We start from the raw sequence: 21962 nt of genomic DNA, 5'->3' as shown, positions 1-21962 counted from the left end.
TAATTTCGAAGGTTCGTAAGTCCGAAAACGAAGTGAGGTTCGTAATCCGGAGGTTCGTTAATCCGAAAAAGAAACGAGGTTCGTAATTCCGAAGGTTCGTTAGTCCGAAAACTAAATGATTAACTAACCTTATTTCGTTTTCGGACTAACGAACCTTCGGAACATCGAACCTTATTTCGTTTTCGGATTATCGAACCTTCGGAATATTAACGCCACAAATGTTTGGATTAACGATCCCTTTTACGTTACCGGATTAACGAATATCGAGGTATAGGCAATTTACGTGTTTCGGAATAACGAACCTTCGGAATCAAGAACCTACGGAATTACGAACCTTCGGAATTAGGAAGTGTAACCTTCAAGTACTATGTAAGGCTGATATGTTATCATTGTTGAAAATTGTAGGAAAAATGAATAAAATTCTTTGATATATAAAGCCAACAGTTAGATACCGATCCGAATTATATATACGGCCTATTTATTGTCTAGATATCCAATCAAACTTTCAAAGAACGAATCTTTCGAGTGATGAGTGAATGCTAGACATAAATTATGCAATATTTTAGTGGGTTTTTTTTAGGTTTGGGTAAATGATCAACTATGTACGCATTTGAAAAGTGCGACTTTTATAGAACACTGATTTTTTTCTTTACCAAAACTTAAGCACATGACAAAATTGATGTCTTACATTGAATATTTTATATGGATTTCAATTCAAGTCTTCTTTATGCATATAAAAATGCACATTCAAAGATTTAAAAAAAAATTCCTGTTTACAAAACAAGCATAAAATATGCTGCATACAACAGTTTACAAAATGATTTATCTTATACATTCATATGTTCTTATGAAAATGCTGTCCCATAAATAACAATAAACTGAATGATAAATTTTCCACGAAATACCAGCAAACAATGATCGCAGAAACATATATTTGAAATTTCATAATTCGAATTAGCATCATTAGATCATTCTTTCCACACCGCTCATTGCTACTGTTTGTGAAACTGCAAATTTCATTTATTCCACTTTAAAAACATCGAAATCACTAAAAGGCAATATTGTTCATTGTATGAAAACTGTTGATAATACAACTTAAATCAAACAGGTACATGAAAAATAGGAAAAGAATCTTGGAAATATCACAGCTTTACATTCGATCTCGACACTGTCTTTCAAATCAAAATACTGTTTAGATGGACTTTAGCTTCCTCATTTGTCGTGGTTCTGAATATTATCGGACATTATTCCTTTTATTCCGTCCATAGGTCTAAGTTTTATTTGAAGAGATGTCACACTTGTACGATTTAGCTAAATTATGCCGAGCAGCCGAGGTATAACAAGCAAGGTAACAATCCTCCTTCTTGTAATCAAGAATTCAATTCTTGATGCCTAAAAATCGAATTATTGATCTCAGGAATTCATTCGTGTTATATAAAGAGATAAATTTGAATGAACAACAAATCTCGATGTATAGAAATAGGATTAACGAAAAAACGCCTCGTCACATGGACGTATGATTGCATATGCAGGGTCAATCAAGTGTGACCTCCCCCTTGATAAAAGCAAATACTGTTATCTAACGTTTATTGACTTGCTCAATGAACTACTTCGATCGCCACAGACACTCCAAATGGTTCCTTAAATGAAGGTTTCACGATACAGCAAACTCATTTTACTTTAGTATTTATGTACATTGGAATTTTGTAACCCGCTTGAAAAATAAATTGGAGAGGTAAAACAGGAGGTAAAATGGAATCTTTGGGATTTAGTCCTGCAACCTTGGTACTCTTCACGGTATTTGTAAGCATTGTAAGCTATCGATGTCTAGTCTGCCTGGTCGCAGTATGGCGTGAAGTCCAGAGAATCATGCACATTCGACGCACTCTTCCAGGTCCCAAACCTCACTGGTTGTTCGGCAATGTCCTACAAGAACCGGGACCACTGACCCCTGGGTTTGAGTGGTATCGTAACATGGCTAAGACCTATCCAAAACTCCACGTCTTCTGGGCTGCTTGGAAACCGGTTGTTACCCTAAATCATCCAGACTCCGTGAGAAATGTCCTTAATGGCAGCGTAGGATCTGTGAAAGTAAGTCTTGTATACAATAGACCCCGAATTGACCGATTACGATCCCCAACAGTTTAATATGATGTATAATTTACCTAAATATATATATGTATATAAACATACTTAAAACAATACTCTTCTTCAAAGTATGTCTATTTGCAGCTAATACCATCCAGGGGCAAATCCAGCTGTGTCCAATAGGACAAGATCTAGTTTACCAAGGGGGGGGGGGGGGTGGGGACCGGGGCGAAAAAATGTTTTACCCGTATTTCCCCGACCGGCCGCTCAGAGTGGATTTTTATTTGTTTCTTTGAAGGGGTAGTCCTAACAGTATTTCTTAGCTTCATGCACAAAACATAAATAATGATATCATATAAGCCCTAATGGAATAGTACGAGTGCGAAGCACGAGCTGTTTTTGAAAGGATATTTCCTGTATTTTGTCCTGAAAATTGAACATTTTGAGCAATGATTGTGATCGTGAACAAGATGTATGTAACTAAATAATTACTACGAGCGCGAATCGCGAGCAGAAATTTTTAATATACGTTCTGGCCTGATCGAAAAGGGACCCGTTTACTGTTTTCAGTTACCCATAAAAACGATACATATTTCAACAATCAAATAATGCGAGGGCGAAGCGCGAGCTGAAAATTTTTGACATTCTGACCTAATAATTGGACATTCTAAGCACTTTTTGTAATCATGAACAGGAGAGGTAACTAAACAATTCTTGCGAGCGCGAAGCGCGAACGAAAAAAGAGAAAAAGACCTATAAACGGGACACACTCTTCATGTTCTGTAAATCATGAAATGGGTGACTAATTGTGTATCTTTTATAATGCGAGCGTGAAGCGCGAGAGGATAATTTTTGATATTCTGATATAAAACTTGCTAATTTAAGCACGTTTTGAATATAGAACAAACAGCTCTCAATAAACATGTGTGCGTGTGGTTTTGAGATTTAGACCTATAGAATCTGGGCATTCTATAATACATTTCTTTTATTATGAAAATAAATAATGCGCGAGCGCATTTTAGCATGATTTCAAGCGTCGTAGGAAAAGGGTTGTGAAGTGGATATGGATCGTATGATGCGAGCGCAAAGCGCGAACCGATTTTTAATTATTATTTATATCTAGCACCGGGGCACTGTACGGACATCTTGTTATCATATGAAAATAATGATTATCTTCGACTTCCTATTTATATTTCCTGAATTATATTTCCGAGAAAGAATTTGTTTCATCTGCTGATCGGGCCAGGGGTGATTATTTGCATTAGAATATATCGATTAAACAAATCGATTAAACTAGAAAGAAAGGGATACATTTTACTTTAAAAGACATCTAATCTAAAATAAGATGGGGGCAGAGCCGAGGAGCCAAGAAGCAAAACAGTTTAATCTCTAGTAAGAATTTCATTTTCATCAATATTTTTGTCTTTTGAGATGTCATCTGACAACGTTCCTTGAATTTGATGGACTGAGAAGGACGGTTACCAAGTCAAATGTCGGATAAAACAGTTCCTTTCATTAAATGCTACCATGTAAGGGTTTACTTCCAATTCGTCTAATGCCAATTCGTCCAACTGCCAACTCGTCTACTATCATTCGGTCTACCATCAGTTCGTCCAATATCAATATGGTCTAACTGCCAATTATTCCACTCACCATTTCGTCTAATAACCAGTTGGTCCAATAGCCCTTTAGTCCATATACCGTTTGGTCTAATTGGGCTAAGTGCACTGTTAATGTAATTAGACCAACTGGTTATGAGACGAAATGGTCATGTACGAAAAAAAAATTGACGAAGTGGTGATTGGACCAAATGGTTGTTAGACGAAATGTTGATAGACGGAATGGCATTAGACTAAATGAAAGTAGACCATGTGGTGAGTGGACGAGCTGGCAGTAGACGAATTGGCAATTTACCCCCTATAAGTACGCGGGCCTTGGAAGTTTGGTTTCTCTCTATCTCTCTCAACCCACATACACACCCACCCCAAAACTCCATCCACACACATACCCTCACGCTCCCACAGCCTTGTTTTCTCTATCTCAAAGGTCAAGTCCACCTCAGAAAAATGTTGATTTGAATCAATAGAGAAAAATCAGACAAGCATAATGCTCAAAATTTCATCAAAATCGGATGTAAAATAAGAAAGTTGTGACATTTTAAAGTTTCGTTTATTTTTCACAAAATAGTTATATGAACGAGTCAGTTACATGCAAATGAGAGAGTCGATGATGTCACTCACTCACTATTTCTTTTGTTTTTTATTGTTTGGATTATACATGTACAATTTTTCAATTTTTACAGATTTGACAATAAGGATGTTCAGGGAGAAATAAAACTGTTTCACAAGACAATGTGGAGAAAATTAGAATATTTCATATTTCATATAATAAAATACAAAAGAAATAGTGAGTGAGTTATGTCATCAGTTCCCTCATTTGCATACCAACTGAGATGTGCATATAACTGTATTGTGAAATGAAGCAGAACTTTGAAATGTCATAACTTTTTTATTTTAAATCCAATTTTGATGAAACTGTCAGCGTTATGCTTGTTGGATTTTTCTCTTTTTATTCAAATCAAGTTTTTGTTTGGGTGGACTTGTCCTTTAAACAAACACACAAACGCCCACACATGCGTCTATCAATCGATGATTCATTATAATCAGGGACATATGATGCAAAAATTTTCAGTTTTATTTTTAGGTGTTTTTATCGCATACATTCGTAATTCCGAAGCTTCGTTATGCCGAAGGGTCGTATTTCCGAAGATTTGTAATTCCGAATGTTCGTCCCAAAACAAAATGAGGTTCGTAATTCCGAAGGTTCGTTAGTCCGAAAACTAAATGATTATTTCGTTTTCGGACTAACGAACCTTCGGAACAACGAACCTTATTTCGTTTTCGGATTAACGAACCTTCGGAACATCGAACCTTATTTCGTTTTCGGATTATCGAACCTTCGGAATAACGCCACAAATGTTCGGAGTAACGAACCGTTTTACGTTTTCGGATTAACGAACATCGAGGTATAGGCAATTTACGTGTTTCGGAATTACGAACCTTCGGAATTACAAAGTGTAACCGTTTTTATGGGGTTTTTATGCAGAGTTCACTTTATGGTCTGTTTGAAGAATGGCTAGGTCAAAACATGGTTACCACAGATGGAAAGGTGTGGAAGAGACACCGAAAACTAATTACAAACACTTTCCATTTCAACGCTCTTAAGAACTACATCCCCAAGATAAACCAGGTACGTATTCCTAAAATATTTTTCCAAAAATTCATCCACGAAATATGACACCAAGGTATAACTAAATTAATTGCACGCTAATTGGAAATAATCGAAATATTAGGAACAATGTATTTTCATTAAAGATAAAACACAGTTACCCACGATACAACTTCATTTGGAGAATTAACTTGTAAAGGTGAAAGCCATTTAGTTTTAACGTAGTACGGAGTCCATTTAAAATATGCCTTCCCACAAATTAAGACATGCGTTTTCAACATGCATATGGTATCCCATATCTTTCGTAACAAATGTATTAGAAAATGCCACAGTACTGCAAGTCATGTTGAAGCCCCTTATCCAGAATCCTCCTGATGATCATTAAGTCAAACTGCATTATATATGTACACTGAACAATCGCGTTTACAATTTAGATATAATGGATTATAAGCAAATATAAGCTGGGTAGAGTACAATATGATAAACAAAACTGCCCAATTTAACTGTCAAATCATGTTCTTGTCCAGGTAGCAGAGACCTTGGTTTCTGTAATCACGCAGAGATGTGAAGTAGGAAAGCCCCTAGAACTCTACAAATCAATGGGTTCATTTTCCAGTGACGCCATCCTCCAGTGTGCATTTTCCTACAAGTCTGATTGTCAAAAGGTGGAGTCACAATTCGTACAGCATGCTCACAATTTGATGGATATCGTCACGAAGAGGTACAGTACATTAGTTCTGATAGTGGCACAGAAAGCTCTACAATATGAAGTTTTCTTACTCTGTTAATTGAATAAGTATGGTAACATCACGTCAAATAGTGCGTTAATTCTATGCATTATTGTGTGAAAATTTACCTCTGGAAGCGCATTTTTATTCCCAGTAAAATGAATTACTGTCAATGACCCATTTTTACCAACCATTTGGTACAGTCTTACTCAACCGTGACGGACCTTTTCAATGTATACAATAACATAGGCCTACTTCCGGTTGCAAGACGTCTGTGACATCATTCTAAAAGCTATATTATTATGATTATTCGACGATATTATTTGGGAGTATTGAGAACTGGTGTTATGCAAATCACTCCCGTCTAAGTTTATGAGCTCGCCATTCTCGCCTGCCTTCAAAAAAGTAATTGATGGTATCTTTTGGGAAAGAAATGACACAGATCCTGCAATGAAAGTCCCTTCTGTATGCTGAATGAATGTGGTACATGGTTCTGGTGGAATGGAGCAAACCAAACGGGATTGCATCATCTGATCAGGGAGTGGATCTGATCCTCCGAGCATGATCACAAAGAGCATCTACACCAACATTGTTTTTCAATATCTACATCCTACATGAGGGTTTTGCATCGTCCTGTCCCGTACAGGCAATTCAGACACAACCAGGTATAGGCTAGGTCTGTGTGAGACCTCGTGCGGCCCTGTTGTATAAAGTTACGATTGATCCGATCAATTGTAACTCTATTAAAATTCATCAGTGTCACAATTTTTCTACGAAAAAATTGCATAATGTCCTCCTTTTTATGCAAAGAGAAGCGCAGTGAATTTTTAAGAAAACAATGAATGCATGAATATACATCACAGCTAGGAAATATTTTGAACAAACATGTATAATAGATGTTGACGATGCTGGCCGTACATAGTTGGGATTGATCGGATCAATCGTAACTCTTTGTACAACAGGGCCCTGGATTAAATGTGGTTAGAACATGTTATAGGGTGATCTTTCGACCGGAATGGAGCCACTTATTTGGATTCGTAGAGAACTAGCAGTAGATCAGTATATTTCTCCTCATGTACCCCTGTTCACTTCACTTCAACATACCTGCAGGTCGCAAATGACTTGAGTGTGATCGTGTTGAAGAGTGTAAATGAGTAAACCTCTCATATAAATTTAATATATTTATTATACAGATCCTTTAGCCCGTTCTTACCGTTTAAATTCATCTTCCGGAGATCTTCCCTCTACAAACCATGGAGAAGGGGGATTGATGTTCTTCATACACTTATAGAGAATATCATTTCAGAACGAAGAGAGGAGCACAAAACAAAGGGATCTAACTTGGTAAGTCGATCGCCTGAGCTGGAAATTAAAATTTCTCGTGTGATCACATTGACACTAGTTAGAATAGTTTCATTTGCATATGCATTTCAGTATGATTTCTGAAAGATGACAAGAACAAAATCTATTCAAAATGCGAAATGAATTATTTATCGTTCTCATCTTTCAGCTAGAGTTATGTTGGAAAGCAAAGGCTTACAAGCTAGTAACATCCTTCTCTTTTTTTCAATATGAATAAACGAGATGAATACTTTTGCTCTTTTAGGAATACTTCAAAGGGATGGACTTTCTTGACACTATCATGCTAGCCAAAGACTCCGATGGCGGACTAACAGATGAAGAGATAAGGGACGAGGTATTGCCTGACAGTAGTTACTATTAAAAACATAGAATACAGTCAATTCGTACCTCATAATCCCTTTTAAGGTGATTTGGATCCATGTGAAGAATTAAAAATGATGTACAACATCTTCGCCTAAACGTGCACCTTTCAGCCAATCAGATTCAAGGAAAGGTGTCGCACGAAAATGTTGATGAAACGTTCCCCCGGTCTTGACACACTTCGATCAGAACAGTTCATGTTCTAACCTTAGTTGATTTTTTTTTAATTTCGACTCAAGAAAGGGTTGTACCTTTTCACCTGTATTGCCAAGTACAAAATTACCAATTGTTGCTCATTATTGCTCGTTGAACGATTCAATAAGGTAAACTTGACTGTATGAAATAAAAACGAGCCAGAAGACTGACATTAACTCAGCTGGTGCTTCCAATGTTAGTGAAAATATTTTTATGATAATGAACAGGAAATGAATATAGAATGGTGAAGTATAAGCAATTTTTTTTTCCTTTGTTTTACAATTAGGCAAATACCTTCTTGGTTGGAGGAATCGATACGACGTCTAGCGCCCTCACCTGGTTGATATACTTGTTGGCTACTCATCCAGAATACCAGACCAAGGTACAGGAAGAAGTTGATGAACTCTTTAAGGATCGTGAGAATCGAGAGATTTACAGGTAAATTAAGGTTCTAGACGGAAATCTTAAGATGGGAATTACATACTAAGATATTGATGAGGTCTGGTGACTGGGACATCTGAAATCCTGAGAGGAACTTACTACCAGGGTGTCCCTGATAGAATGTTAAAGACCTACATTCTTGGGGTTTTCCGGGGGGGGGGGGCTTTGGGCTTCTCCTGAAGAATTTTATCAGCAGGTAAACACTGCTTGTAGGCTGTCAGATATTTAAAGGCAGGGGTATTCAGGTAGATCTATAATATATCTATAATTATAATCCTAAACAGAAAATATTGACCACATCTTGATTCTTTTAGATTTTATGCCATTTATCCCTATTAAATAGGATGCCAGATGTTGTGTAGTTAGAACTTGTCCCAAGAGCTTGTAACCAAGTAAAACTAAAAATGTGAAATTTGTTCATTTTACAGCGAAGACCTCCATGATACTCCGTTTCTGATGAAATGCATCAAAGAAAGTCAGCGTATGTACTCGTTTGTATCGCCAGGCCGCCTCCTAACCGAGCCATTGGTTGTTGATGGTCTAACTATTCCGGCTGGGACCGAGATTACCATCTTCGTCTACCAACTCCATCACAATCCTGATGTATGGGGAGGTGATCACATGACATTCAAACCAAGCCGCTTTGATCGCAAGAACGTCGAGAGTCGAGATTCATTCACTTTCATTCCCTTCTCCGCTGGTGCGCGTAACTGCATCGGCCAACAGTTCGCGCTTCAGGAGATGCAAATAGCAGCGATTCGAATGTTTGACAAGTTTAGCTTTACGTTGCTCCAAGATTCCCTTCCAGTCTTTAAAGTAATTAGCGCGCCACAAGATGAAATACTACTTGGTATTCATCCACGGAATGAAAAATAACACTATTCTATAAATAAATTTCATCGCCCATTTACATATATCAATAAGTGAGCGAAAGATTTGTTAGACAAGCTTTGAGGACGATAAGTTGTAAGAACAACCGAAAATGCACATCCTAGCCTATTCTAACAACGATCCATTGTGAGGTTCTTTGCGTACGAGGTGGGCCTATAGTCCACGCATAGGTCCACGCAAGCGCAGACTGAGCAACCCAGTTAAATCGCATTATTCTCCGAGCTTCTGTCTCCAAGGGTTGCTGGCAAATCGCAATAATTGACGACTCCATATAATTGCCCATGGTTTATGTAATTCACTTCTGTGTATATTCATTTATTTTCATAAAGTTAGGATGGTAGAACGTTTTAAGTTAAAATATAAATAATAGGAGGTTTAACCTTCAGTAGGTTGGTGATTTTGATTATTTGCAAAAGTTAAATCTATCTTTTTTCTAATAAAAAAAATCCAGTAAGAATTTGTCAGAAATGAACTACGCATTGTTCTAGCAGAAAGGCTGTATATATGGACAGACTACATCCTATAAGTTTATATGACGTTTGAAGGTTTGTACGGAGGAGGTATTAACAAGCACAGAAATGGTGTACGGTATACCATGATGTGCAAAGTCCTGGACAGGGCTAAGAGAAAGTGGATATCGGTAGAAGTGAGGTAAGAGCAGAGAGGCAAGAAAGTGGAGTTTGGAGAGTCGAGAATCTTTCCTCTCGTCTTGCCTACTAATCAAACTCTTCTAATCTTTCTGGTACTCAGTCCTTTTAAGGACTACTCTCATTTCCGAAGATACTCCAACCAATCGGTCAATCTAACAGTTAAATACTTTTGCCGCTTGTTGGTTTTCAAAATCTTCGATATAATTGCCCAAGCTATATTTTGAAATCAATAAGTATTTATCCCTCAGATTGCGAATTGTACCCACTGGACCGAATTTATAAAGGTGGATTCTGTAGAATCTGAGGATTTTCCAGAATCCCTGGACTAAAAAATCCGCGGATTCTAAAATATGTAGATTTTGCAGAATCCACCTTTGTGAATTCGGGCCATTATCTCTTCTCGATATCTCATTCCCCCAAATTGAATCATCCTCGTATGAAGTAAGCAAAACTCTTTATCATTTTAAGCGTGGTTGCTTAATGACGAAACATTTCATTCTTGCCGCTACTTTTAATCACGTGTTTTACAGGGTGAACTAGAACAAAGAAGACCCAACTTTAAAGTATTTTCCTGGTAAAAATGTAAAATCAGTACATCTCATATAGGCATTCAAATGTTACCTCGATCATTTTTAGAAAAAAATAATAAAAATTCACTTGGTTCATTTGTATGTATACCGCTGCATAATGGACATAGTCTGATAGTGAACGATGAAAAACGAAAAGGAACTAGCACTTATGTTTCATCATGTCTCGTAATCTGTTTTTTTTTTTATTTTTATTCAAGAACATTCTGCTGGGAAAATATTGAAATAACTGAAATTCAAACATTATGAAAAGAACTTTAGTTGAGTAACATTTAAAGAGTAAACGTATGATTCCAATCTGTATGTATACCGCATAGTGGACATAGTCTGATAGTGAACGATGAAAAACGAAAAGGAATAGAACTTTACGAATTATGCTTCATCATGTCTCGTAAACTGTTTTTTTTTTATTTAAGAACATTCTGCTGGGAAAATATTGAAATAAATGAAATTCAAACATTATGAAAATAGATTTAGTTGAGTAATATTTACAGAGTAAACGTATGATTTCAATCTGTTTGCCTACAGTGAAAGAGAACCACATGCTATTGTCCACCACTTCATAATAACACTGATTGTGTTCAGTGATGCTCGGTCATAGAAAAACAATTCAGATATCTTTCGAATGCTAATTACTTTACTTAAGCTTTGAAAAAATAATTTTAATAATTGTTAATGTAACAATTATTTCACAAACACCAACAAAACGTGTTATCTTTTTATTGATACAGCCAGTAAAATCAAGTTTAATATGAGTTTATTTGCTTCGAATTTTCTTTGTCGTATAATATTTGACACCCTTTGATGACTACTTGTAAAGCAGTTTTTATTTTAATATAATTGTCCTCTTTTTCATATAATAAATACTACAGAATTTGAAATTTTCATATTTAATGTAATGTTAAAAAATAGTGTTTGATTTCATTTACTCTCTCATCTGCAATATTAAAGCAAAACTTCATTAGTTTCTTCTGTTGCAACCGATTTTGATGTTTTTATGATAAATTTGTTTGTTTCATCTTAACGTTTATTGGCATTGATTGGATGGTGTAGACTTGCCATTAGTTTAGCGTGTACATTGAGAATTAATCGATGCACGCTCAATATAGTAAAATAATTTTTTTTCCGGAGCGCAGAAAAATAACATCGCAAAATGTCATGACTCTTTTCTGTTCGAAGTCTTGCGCAACTTTTGAAATTAGATTTACAACATACGTATATAGCATTGCGACGCCCTATGACTTTTTACGGGACATTGTCTAATAACAAATACAACTTGAACTTCTTGTACAAAAAAAAACTATGGAAAATGAAATTCATAAATTGGTGAGTTATCTTTCATTCTAATTGGTCCTAATGTAATAAGGGTTATTTATCTACATGAGGCCCGGTCAAGGGAAAAACTTGGATGTTGAACCCACCTAAAACCCACCATTATCAATCGTATCACCAGAAAGATTCATGCATTCAGGGCAGACTTCGGACCCTAGAACTTCAAGGTCATGTCTAACATGACTTGGCAAATTGAGAAATTCATAAAAAGCAAGCATGATATATCTCGGGGGTGTTTATCTTGCTGACTCGTATGCAAGGCCCCTGTGAAAAATATCAGTCAGCTGACATGAGCCTCGACGAGCAGTTTATCATCCGATTTCGTTACTAATTAGAAAAGAATGGATATTGGCGGCATTAGTCCAGTAGCAACGGTGCTTTTGTCCTGCTTGGTAAGCTTTTTAGGATATAGATTCTTCCTCTGGATGGTGGCAGTATGGAGAGAAGTCAAGAGAATCCTTCATATTCGACGCACTCTTCCAGGCCCCAAACCTCACTGGTTGTTCGGCAATGTCCTTCAACAACCTGGACCACTAACCCCTGGGTTAGAGTGGCATCGTAACATGGCCAAGGCCTATCCAAGACTTCATGTCTTCTGGGCTGGTTGGAAACCGGTTGTAGGGCTGAATCATCCAGACTCGATTCGGAAAATTCTCACCGACAGTGTCGGAACAGTGAAAGTGAGTCATAACCCTGATCCTGACTATTCTATCGCTTGACCAGTCATTATTTAAGCGAATAAAATTTGCAAATGAATGGTAAATCTTATCATTCTAGATTTATATGAATAATTAGTTCTGATTCATTTACCGTCAAATAGGGAATGGGCACGAAATCCTCTTAATATACTTGTCTTTATTTCCCCCCATTATCTATTTCTCTTTCTACACCCCCTTAATGTCTGTATACTCCTCATTTATTTCCTCCTATTTTTCGTTAATTTACGTCCCGTTAAAGTGCCACCTGGGGTGCGCTCCCCCTTCCACTTATACGATAAGGGATAATTAACATGAATTTACATAAATTCTACCCAATATTGAGTCAGACCACGCCTCATCCCTCATGAATATCAATAGAACAGAATATGAAGTAATTTCGAACGCAGCTCGACTGGTGTGGCACGATATATATAATATAGATAATATTGAGAGATTACTGCAGAGTCAAGATCATTGACTCTGGCTGGAAAACTAGCCTTGAACAATCTTTCAAAGTGCTAGTTTTTATCAAAAATTGAGGCGAGACTCTGTAAATATTTGATTTAACATGTTTAAAGACTGATTGAAAGGCTCCAAAACAGAGATAGACCTCATCGTAAGGGGGGGGGGGGTATGCACCCGGAGCACTTGCCCACCCCTGCCCCTATGCGCACCACTTCTGGTATATAGGCATTGGTATATAGACATTTTGGTATAACTGAGATTCAATATTATTCTTATCGATATAACTGATCATATTCTTGCCTTTTTCTCCTTGCAGAGTTCACTTTATGGTTTGTTTGAAGAATGGCTCGGTCGAAGCATGGCTCTAACAGATGGTGACCTGTGGAAAAGACACAGGAAACTCATTACAGGCACTTTCCACTTCAACGTTCTCAAGAATAACATTCCCAAGATAAACCAGGTATTCAAATTATGCAAAGGAAAATAATTTTACTTCACGAAAATGGCTTTCAAGTCGGTGACACGACATTAATTTCGCTCCTTCGATAATTGCTCGGGGCTTAATTTCGTCTTAGATGTAAGGTTAGGGTTGCAATGGGGTTTTATGTTAGGTTTATGGTAGGATAGAGTGAAACCTGAACTTTAACTTAAGCATGCTGATTGAAAAAGCATATGACCTATCCTGAATCAGGATATCAATCCAACACAAACCAAGACCAGGAAAAACTGTTCCTTTGTAAATGTTCCTTGGTAGTCGCTGTTGTCAAAACACCTGTATGTTTTATCAAAGATGCATATGCATAATCAGGTGACGGCGACTATCATTGTATCAAACATGTCAAAGGGAGACCCGCGTTTATCGTCCATCTCTTTACAGCTCCAAATAACAAAACTGACCAGTTCAATCCATCGTGTCCTTTTCAGGTAGCAGAGACCTTGGTTTCCGTGATCGCGCAGAGATGTGAAGAAGGAAAGCCCCTAGAACTCTACAAATCAATGAGTTTATTTTCCAGTGACGTCATTCTTCAGTGTGCATTTTCCTACAAGTCTGATTGTCAAAAGGTCGAATCACAATTCGTACAGTCATCCCACAACTTGATGGATATCGTTGCGAAACGGTAGAGTATGATACTCCTGAAAAGGACGCAGTAAACTCTAAGGCCCGTACACTGAACTTGGGTTTAACTTAGAACATGATCTAACTCGGTGCTAAAATTATGTGGGAAGCTTAATATATCACAATTTATTATATTGTATAATCCTTATGCCTACTGTGATCTTTGCTAATCATTCAGTAGTAAAGACAACTATCTTACTTACCTTCCAGGAAAATTAAGAATTACTTGAGAGTCAAATGAGCTAACATTAAACATGTTGAACCTCTTATTTGAAAGATTGATGTCACCATTTGCTATCCATCGTTAAACCACAACTTTAAACCAGAGTTTACATAAACAGGTCCAGACAAGTCCACCCCAACGAAATCTTGATTTGGATAAAAAGAGAAAAATTCAACAAGCATGACACTGAAAATTTCATCAAAATCGGATGTAAAATAAGAAAGTTATGGCATTTTAAACTTTCGCTCCATTAAAAAAAACAGTTATATGCACATCTCGGTCGGTATGCAAATGAGGAACTGATGACATCATTCACCTTTTTTCAAATCAATTTTTTGTTGGGGTGGACTTGTCCTTTAATAACTGGCAATAACCCTTCTGTCTCTCTGTATGATCATGAACATGAATACCTCTTACAAGAACTTATGTCGATTGTACAGATCCTTTAGCCCGGTCTTACCGTTTAAATTCATCTTCCGGAGATCTTCCCTCTACAAACCATGGAGAAAGGGGATTGATGTCCTTCATGAATGTATCGAAAAAATAATTTCGGAACGAAGAGAGGAACACAAAACGAGGGGATCTAACTTAGTAAGTATTGTGAGCAGAAAAAAAAATTATATTTGTCTTGTAAACACATTTATATTTTCAAAGTTAGATTTCACATGCAATCCGGTATATGTTTCTAACAGATAATTGATACTTTAAATAAAGCATATTCAATATGACTAAATCATTTTTAACGTTTCCATCTCTCAGCTAGATTCTGATTAGTTCCGAAAGCAAATGGCACATTGTCCCTTTTGTCCAAATTAATTAACCGTAGGATTTTTTCGTTGAATATTAATCCAGGAATACTTTAAAGGGATGGATTTCCTTGACACAGTAATGTTAGCCAAAGACTCTGAAGGAGGACTAACGGATGAAGAGATCAGAGACGAGGTAATTCAATGACTGTAATTAGCCATTAACTTCAGAACAAAGGACAAACAGGTAATTTGTCCCTACAAGCTCCACACTGTTTTATGGAGTCCCGCAAGGCTACATCATCTGACCGTTGATGTACACTTTGTCCACCGGTCCTTTTAGAAAGTAATATCACCCTTCATTTAGCAACAAAACGTCTACGCACATTTAACACTTCTCAAGATTTTTGTCTTAATTCAATCGACACACAGAAATGACAAAAAATTGACATGGGCGAAAAGTGCATTTTCAACAGATAAAGCGAATCTGTCACTCTTGGACCCCTTTCGGGATTGTTTTGTAGGCTTACTTGTCTTAATAATCTTTCTTGATTAATGGTTGTGCACTCGGAAATCTATTAGTAATTGTACGTTGAATAGATTGTCAGATGTTCTTTCATTTTCTAAAAAAAGGCAAATACCTTCTTGGTTGCCGGAATTGATACGACATCTAGCGCCCTCACTTGGCTGTTGTATTTGTTGGCAACCCATCCAGAATACCAGACCAAGGTACAGGAAGAGGTTGATGAACTCTTCAAAGATCGTACAAATCGAGAGATATACAGGTAAATTAAGGTTCTAGACGGCAATCTGAAGATAGGATTACATTACAGTTACTGTAGATTAATGGTGATATTGATGAGGTCTGTAGTATCGTCTGTTGTCTGGGACAAATTAATCATCTAATTTCCTGGTATTAAAGCCTTCCGACATTGTTTTATTACAGTAGTGTTTAGATAGGCCTATACCTGACATGTTTTTCTTTTGCCTAAGGGTGCTTATGTTTATGCCGCATGATCACATAAACTCGATGCTAGATGCTGTGTTTTGAGAACTTAACCCAACATGTCGAATTAAAATCATTTAAAACATTTCATACGTATATATATATATATACTGTTCATTTGCAGTGATGATCTTCGCAATACTCCATTTCTGTTGAAATGCATCAAGGAAAGTCAGCGTATTTACTCGACAATAGCACCAGGCCGCCTCTTAACCGAACCATTGGTTGTCGATGGTCTAATCGTCCCAGCAGGAACCGAGATTACCATCTTCGTCTACCAACTCCATCACAATCCTGATGTGTGGGGAGATGATCTTATGGCATTCAAACCAAGCCGCTTTGATCGCGAGAACGTCGAGAGTCGAGATGCATTCGCTTTCATTCCTTTCTCGGCTGGTGCGCGTAACTGCATCGGCCAACATTTCGCGCTTCAGGAGATGCAAATAGCAGCGATTCGAATGTTCGACAAGTTTGGCTTTACTTTGCTCCAGGATTCCATTCCAGTCTTCAGATTAGTTAGCGCACCACAGGATGAAATATTACTTGGCATTCATCCAAGGAATGAAGAGTAATATTCTAAAAGTCAATTTAATCGTACAGGTCTGCCCCCGTGTAATACTCTCTATGTTCAAGGAACTAAGGGTGGCGCTAAGGTATTCATTAGGGCAGGACGACCTAAGGTGTACGTCAATGGAGTAAATATGAATATTGTAAGATTATGGCAAAAATAAGAAAATACATAAAGTAATGAATGGGATGTGAGGGAGTAGCACAGGGGCGGAGGGAGCGAAGTTGAAAGGGGCACAGACATAAAAAGGGCACTTTTTCTTTAAAAAAGGACACTATTTCAAACATGGCCGTATGCAGAAATTTTTCGCATGGGGGCAGCACGCGTGAACTTTTTGGTAGAAAACTCAAAAGCGAGGGAGCGAAGCGACCAAGCTTATCTTTGATGCGCTTTAGCATTTTTTAAAGTGAAATTGATGGATTTTGTGCATACTTTTGGTGAATTTTGTGACAAATCTGCAGTAAAAAAAAATCGGGAGGGGGGAGCAACTGCCCCCTGCCCCATGCGTACGGCCATGATCTTAAAACAAAGAAAAAAAATACTTATTTTCCCAACTCACATGACTCATGAAACTTAAGGCACGTAGGATTATTTTTCATTATGCACTTGCAGGAAGAACAGAACGGCGCTACATAAAGAAACCGGGCGCTCATCGGGCATGGAAAGATTTTTTTTTTCTGGACAACTTATCTGATATGAAGAGCAGGCACCTATAAAAAGGCAAAGATACACTCGTTAACACATAAAACAGGTCCTTCTCGGGTGAAAGGGGCACAGGACACGTTCGTGAGGACACTTTTCTTGGGTATAAGGGGTCACTGATACGAGAAAGGGCACCTATAAGATGGCAAAAGGGTACTTGCTAACGGCATAAGACGGATCCTTCTCAGATGAAGGGGCACAGGACGTGTTCGTGAGGGGATGGGGGGGGGGGTATTTGGCACTGATACCAAGGAATTGCACTTGCTAAGTCCTTCTCAGGTCAAAAATTCAAATTCAAATTCAATTCGGTTTTATTAAACGATACTCATCAAAAAGTCCGAGGACTAACAATGTGAGTTTACATTTTAAAAATACATAACAAAGATATAAATAAATACAAAACACGTCCGTCAGGGGTATTTTTTTTTGGGGGGGGTGGAACTTATCCGAGAACTTGGTAACACCTAAAACGGGTCCTCTTCCAATGAAAGGGGCACAGCACACATTCGTGAGGGAGCATTTTTCTTGCGTAAAAATAGGGCACTTTTTCAGTACCGTGTGAAAGGGTGGTATGATAGGAAGATTTCAAGGTAAGATATGCAAGCATGCCTTACATAGCAGGATGCAGACACTATAGACCAGATGTCTACCCGCCCTTTCACACGGTACAACATCGTAATTCGAATAATGGTTCCAGTGGAAAATAAGGCTAGTGACTACTTTTCAGCACGCGCGAAACCAAACTATAATCACGAACGTTAATCACAATCACGAATTCAAATTCTACTCCGGAGGTGAATTCCAGTTAAGTTCACTCAAATTACGGTACGAATTTTCCGTGTGAAAGGTCCGATGGTTCTAAAGACGAATTGCAGTCATCATTACAACGATTCAAAATTCACGCGTGAATAGGCCCTTGAATAGCACACCAATGAACGCTCTATGAAAGCATTTGTTGCGTTTTTACTTTGAATGCATTGCTATATAACATTAGTTGGCCAACTGTGAAATACCATTCGCTAGTGGGCGCACTGTTGTTTTTGTGTGGATCTAATGAAAAACAAATTCAAAACAATATAGGAATAATCAAGACATCAAATTTGGTGTTTATCCCATTATATTAAACCACCATGTCACTTTTACCGCCCTTTCACACGGTCAAGAAATCGTAATTTGAATGATGATTCCAGTGAAAAATAAATGACGAATATTTAGCACGTGTGAAACCAAACTAGAACATGATTAGATTCACGAACGCTAATCACAGTCAGTTTACAACAGCAATCATTATTATAATGATGATTTAAGATTCATGAGAAAAAAGGCCCTTAGTCAGATTTACCTTCTTCTAATCATGCGCAGAATAGAACTATAAACAGTACGTCAGTGTTCGAGTTTGAAAATCGTCTATTTCATTCTCCGCTTTTTGGTACATTGATTATTACTTGGATGTAATTTTTATAAGAAATATATGAACATAATGAATAATCATCAAATCACGAATGCATATATGTCAGTACAGTGGAATGGTTTTCAACATTGTCACTTACTGGGCTAGAGCAAAATTACAAACTGCAGAACAATAATAATAATTATAATAACTAGAATTTAATTCGTCATGCGGACGAATTAGGTGGTCTGTCATGATTTGTCATTCAGTGTCGGCTGATGTATGAAATAAATCATTTAGATATCATTGATAATCTTGATCGTAGACATCCTAAGAATAAGTTTTGACCATTACTAAATGTGATTATTGATGTGGTGATGACAATCGTCAGACATACATCTTCAAACAGATACATACAAGATAGATGATTATACCTCACGGATCAACACGGCAATGCCGGCATGATCCGGGGAGGTCCGGGATAGTTTTGCCCCAGATGACTGTGAACACGGCATCAACACGGCAGTTTCACACGGATCTACACGGATCATGCCGGCAGAGCACGTCGTCAACACGGACCAATACGTCAGCAACACGGACCTACACGTCAGCTACACGGACCACCACGTCAGCAACACGGACCTACACGTCAGCAATACGGACGAACACGTCAAATGCGTTATCCATTAAGCTAGCATATTCCCCATAGAGATTACACGTAAGCAAATTTGAGAATTACAATTCCAATTTTGCAAGCGAAATACGGGCATGATCCCGGCATCTGATAAAAAAATGGAGGGCATATTTTCGAAAGCTTAGAATCTCGGCTACAACATACTAAAAGCTCAGGGAAAACTGACAAGAAACAATGGAGATATAGCTCACGAAATAGAGGAATGTCGAATCTAGTTTTGAGAAAAGGTCATGTCCCATAGAGATTACACGCAAAATACATGTGATATGAAAAAAGTAATTATAATCTGTTTTATCTTGCTAAATTTAAACTTTTATACCTTTAAATTATCATAAAGGATCATGTAAGAAGCGGCAAAAAGAAAAAAAAGTGAAAAAAAAATCATCTTGTTCACCCCAGGACTCGAACCCGCGCCCTTTAGAAAGCAGTCAAAGCCACGATATTCCCCATAGAGAATACACGTAAGCAATTTTGAGAATTACAAGTCCAATTTTGCAAGCGAAATACAGGCATGATCCTGGCATCTGATCAAAAAATGGTGGGCACATTAGCGAAAGCTTAGAATCTCAGCTACAACATACTCAAAGCTCAGGGAAAACTGACAAGAAAAAATGGAGATATGGCTCACGAAATAGAGGAATGTCGAATCTAGTTTTGAGAAAAGGTCATGTCCCATAGAGATTACACGCAAAATACATGTGATATGAAAAAAAGTAATTATAATCTGTTTTATCTTGCTAAATTTAAACTTTTATACCTTTAAATTATCATAAAGGATCATGTAAGAAGTGGCAAAAAGAAAAAAAAGTGAAAAAAAATTCATCTTGTTCACCCCAGGACTCGAACCCGCGCCCTTTAAGAAGCAGTCAAAGCCACGATATTCCCCATAGAGAATACACGTAAGCAATTTTGAGAATTACAAGTCCAATTTTGCAAGTGAAATACGGGCATGATCCCGGCATCTGATCAAAAAATGAAGGGCACATTTGCGAAAGCTTAGAATCTCAGCTACAACATACTAAAAGCTTAAAGAAAACTGACAAGAAAAAATGGAGATATGGCTCACGAAATAGAGGAATGTCGAATCTGGTTTTGAGAAAAAGTCATGTCCCATAGAGATTACACGCAAAATGAGGAAAAATGACATGCCTCTTTTCATCGCTGTTTTACGCAATGATGCGTTTCTCAAAACGAAAATTCATGTTAACTAAGGAGAAAGAGTACATTCTAAACTACAACATATCGAAATCTGGGCGTAAAACGATCTATATTCAAGAAGTTACAACCAAATTTGCATAAATTTGATGACGTCATTTTTGAAAAAATGAAATTTTTAGTTTAGGCGCCATTTTGATGACGTCACGATATAATTTAGGGACAATGGTGACATGAAATCAAATGTACAACTCATACTCTATCGATATATAAAAAAAAATTGGGGGTCAATGGACTATTTAAAGAGCTACAGTGAATTTTCAATAGGCATGTTTTCGCCCATATATGGCCTATAGTGAGAGCTCGCGCGCACACGTGCTGCAAACTTTAACGGGTGTTAATTTCGTTATTAGTGGTCGTAGAAGGTTGATCAAGGTATCAAATTGTTCAGAATTTTATTATCAATGCAAAGATGTAAAAAAAACGGTGTTTCTGCGTTGCGTTAAGGCGTTACGCGAGGAAGCGCGCGCGCATCCGTGCGCGCGCGCAAAATTTTGAAATGCTTAGAATGACCTAAAACATACTCTCGTTTGGTCAAAAAGTGATTTTGAGCATTTTGAAATTTTGACGCACGCGTACGCGCGCGTCGTGACCTTCAGGTGACCTTTGATGACATGATTTGATGACCCTTGACCTGAACTTAGTGTGATGTTAATTTGATTGATTTTTGATAATTGATAATGGAGATATGATTGATAATGTGATTTTACAAAATGGCGCCTAGATGACGTCATCATGACCTGATGACCTTGAAAAGCTTCACTGCACGTGTCCATGACAGATCCTATAGATGACATGAAATTCAATGAAATTGACCAAGTCCATTTTGAGATAACTTGGCGACAAGAAAATCCGTAAGAATAAAGAAAGAAAGAAATAAAAAGAAAATTCTGACGAAATTAAGAGGTGATCTGTCATAAATGACAGACCACCTAATAATAGTAATAATAATAATAATTATAATGATAATAATATTAATATTGATAAACATAAAATATAGACATACAAGTTGCTTTTTTTATACCAATAAAGGCAAGTTGCGTTGCCGATGGCTTTAAAACACGATATTTTTTTATTCAGTGTCGAAATAAGGAGAAGGGATTGGGTAAATTCGGAGGGCTCCCGTGGGCATAGGCTTAAATAAACAAAAAACCTTTCTTCAGGAAACATGATGACTGGTGTCTCATATATCTGTCTTTTCCAAGTCGATAATACAAGTCAAACTGGTTATGTAAAGTAGCGGGAATGCCGGGGGAATCCAGTTGTGCCACATCGG

The 21962-nt window shown here is 37.4% G+C and overlaps 2 protein-coding genes across 2 annotated transcripts; both read left to right on the top strand.

Annotated features, from left to right (window-relative positions):
* The first annotated feature begins 1503 nt into the window (after positions 1-1503).
* On the top strand, positions 1504-10138 carry LOC121412538 (cytochrome P450 4F6-like). The gene is made up of 7 exons (XM_041605330.1): positions 1504-2091; positions 5194-5337; positions 5844-6037; positions 7238-7388; positions 7651-7740; positions 8248-8399; positions 8831-10138. Exons 1-7 carry the CDS (start codon positions 1753-1755, stop codon positions 9276-9278), a joined length of 1518 nt encoding a protein of 505 aa, XP_041461264.1. The 5' UTR covers positions 1504-1752; the 3' UTR covers positions 9279-10138.
* Positions 10139-10714: 576 nt separating this feature from the next.
* On the top strand, positions 10715-16710 carry LOC121412536 (cytochrome P450 4F12-like). The gene is made up of 7 exons (XM_041605329.1): positions 10715-12542; positions 13342-13485; positions 13950-14143; positions 14806-14956; positions 15218-15307; positions 15745-15896; positions 16242-16710. Exons 1-7 carry the CDS (start codon positions 12204-12206, stop codon positions 16687-16689), a joined length of 1518 nt encoding a protein of 505 aa, XP_041461263.1. The 5' UTR covers positions 10715-12203; the 3' UTR covers positions 16690-16710.
* Positions 16711-21962: the final 5252 nt, after the last annotated feature.

Source organism: Lytechinus variegatus, chromosome 4 (assembly GCF_018143015.1).
Source record: "Lytechinus variegatus isolate NC3 chromosome 4, Lvar_3.0, whole genome shotgun sequence".
Lineage (NCBI taxonomy): Eukaryota > Metazoa > Echinodermata > Echinoidea > Temnopleuroida > Toxopneustidae > Lytechinus > Lytechinus variegatus.
Note: the sequence above shows the minus strand (reverse complement) of the source record. Positions and strands in the feature narration are given on the sequence as shown.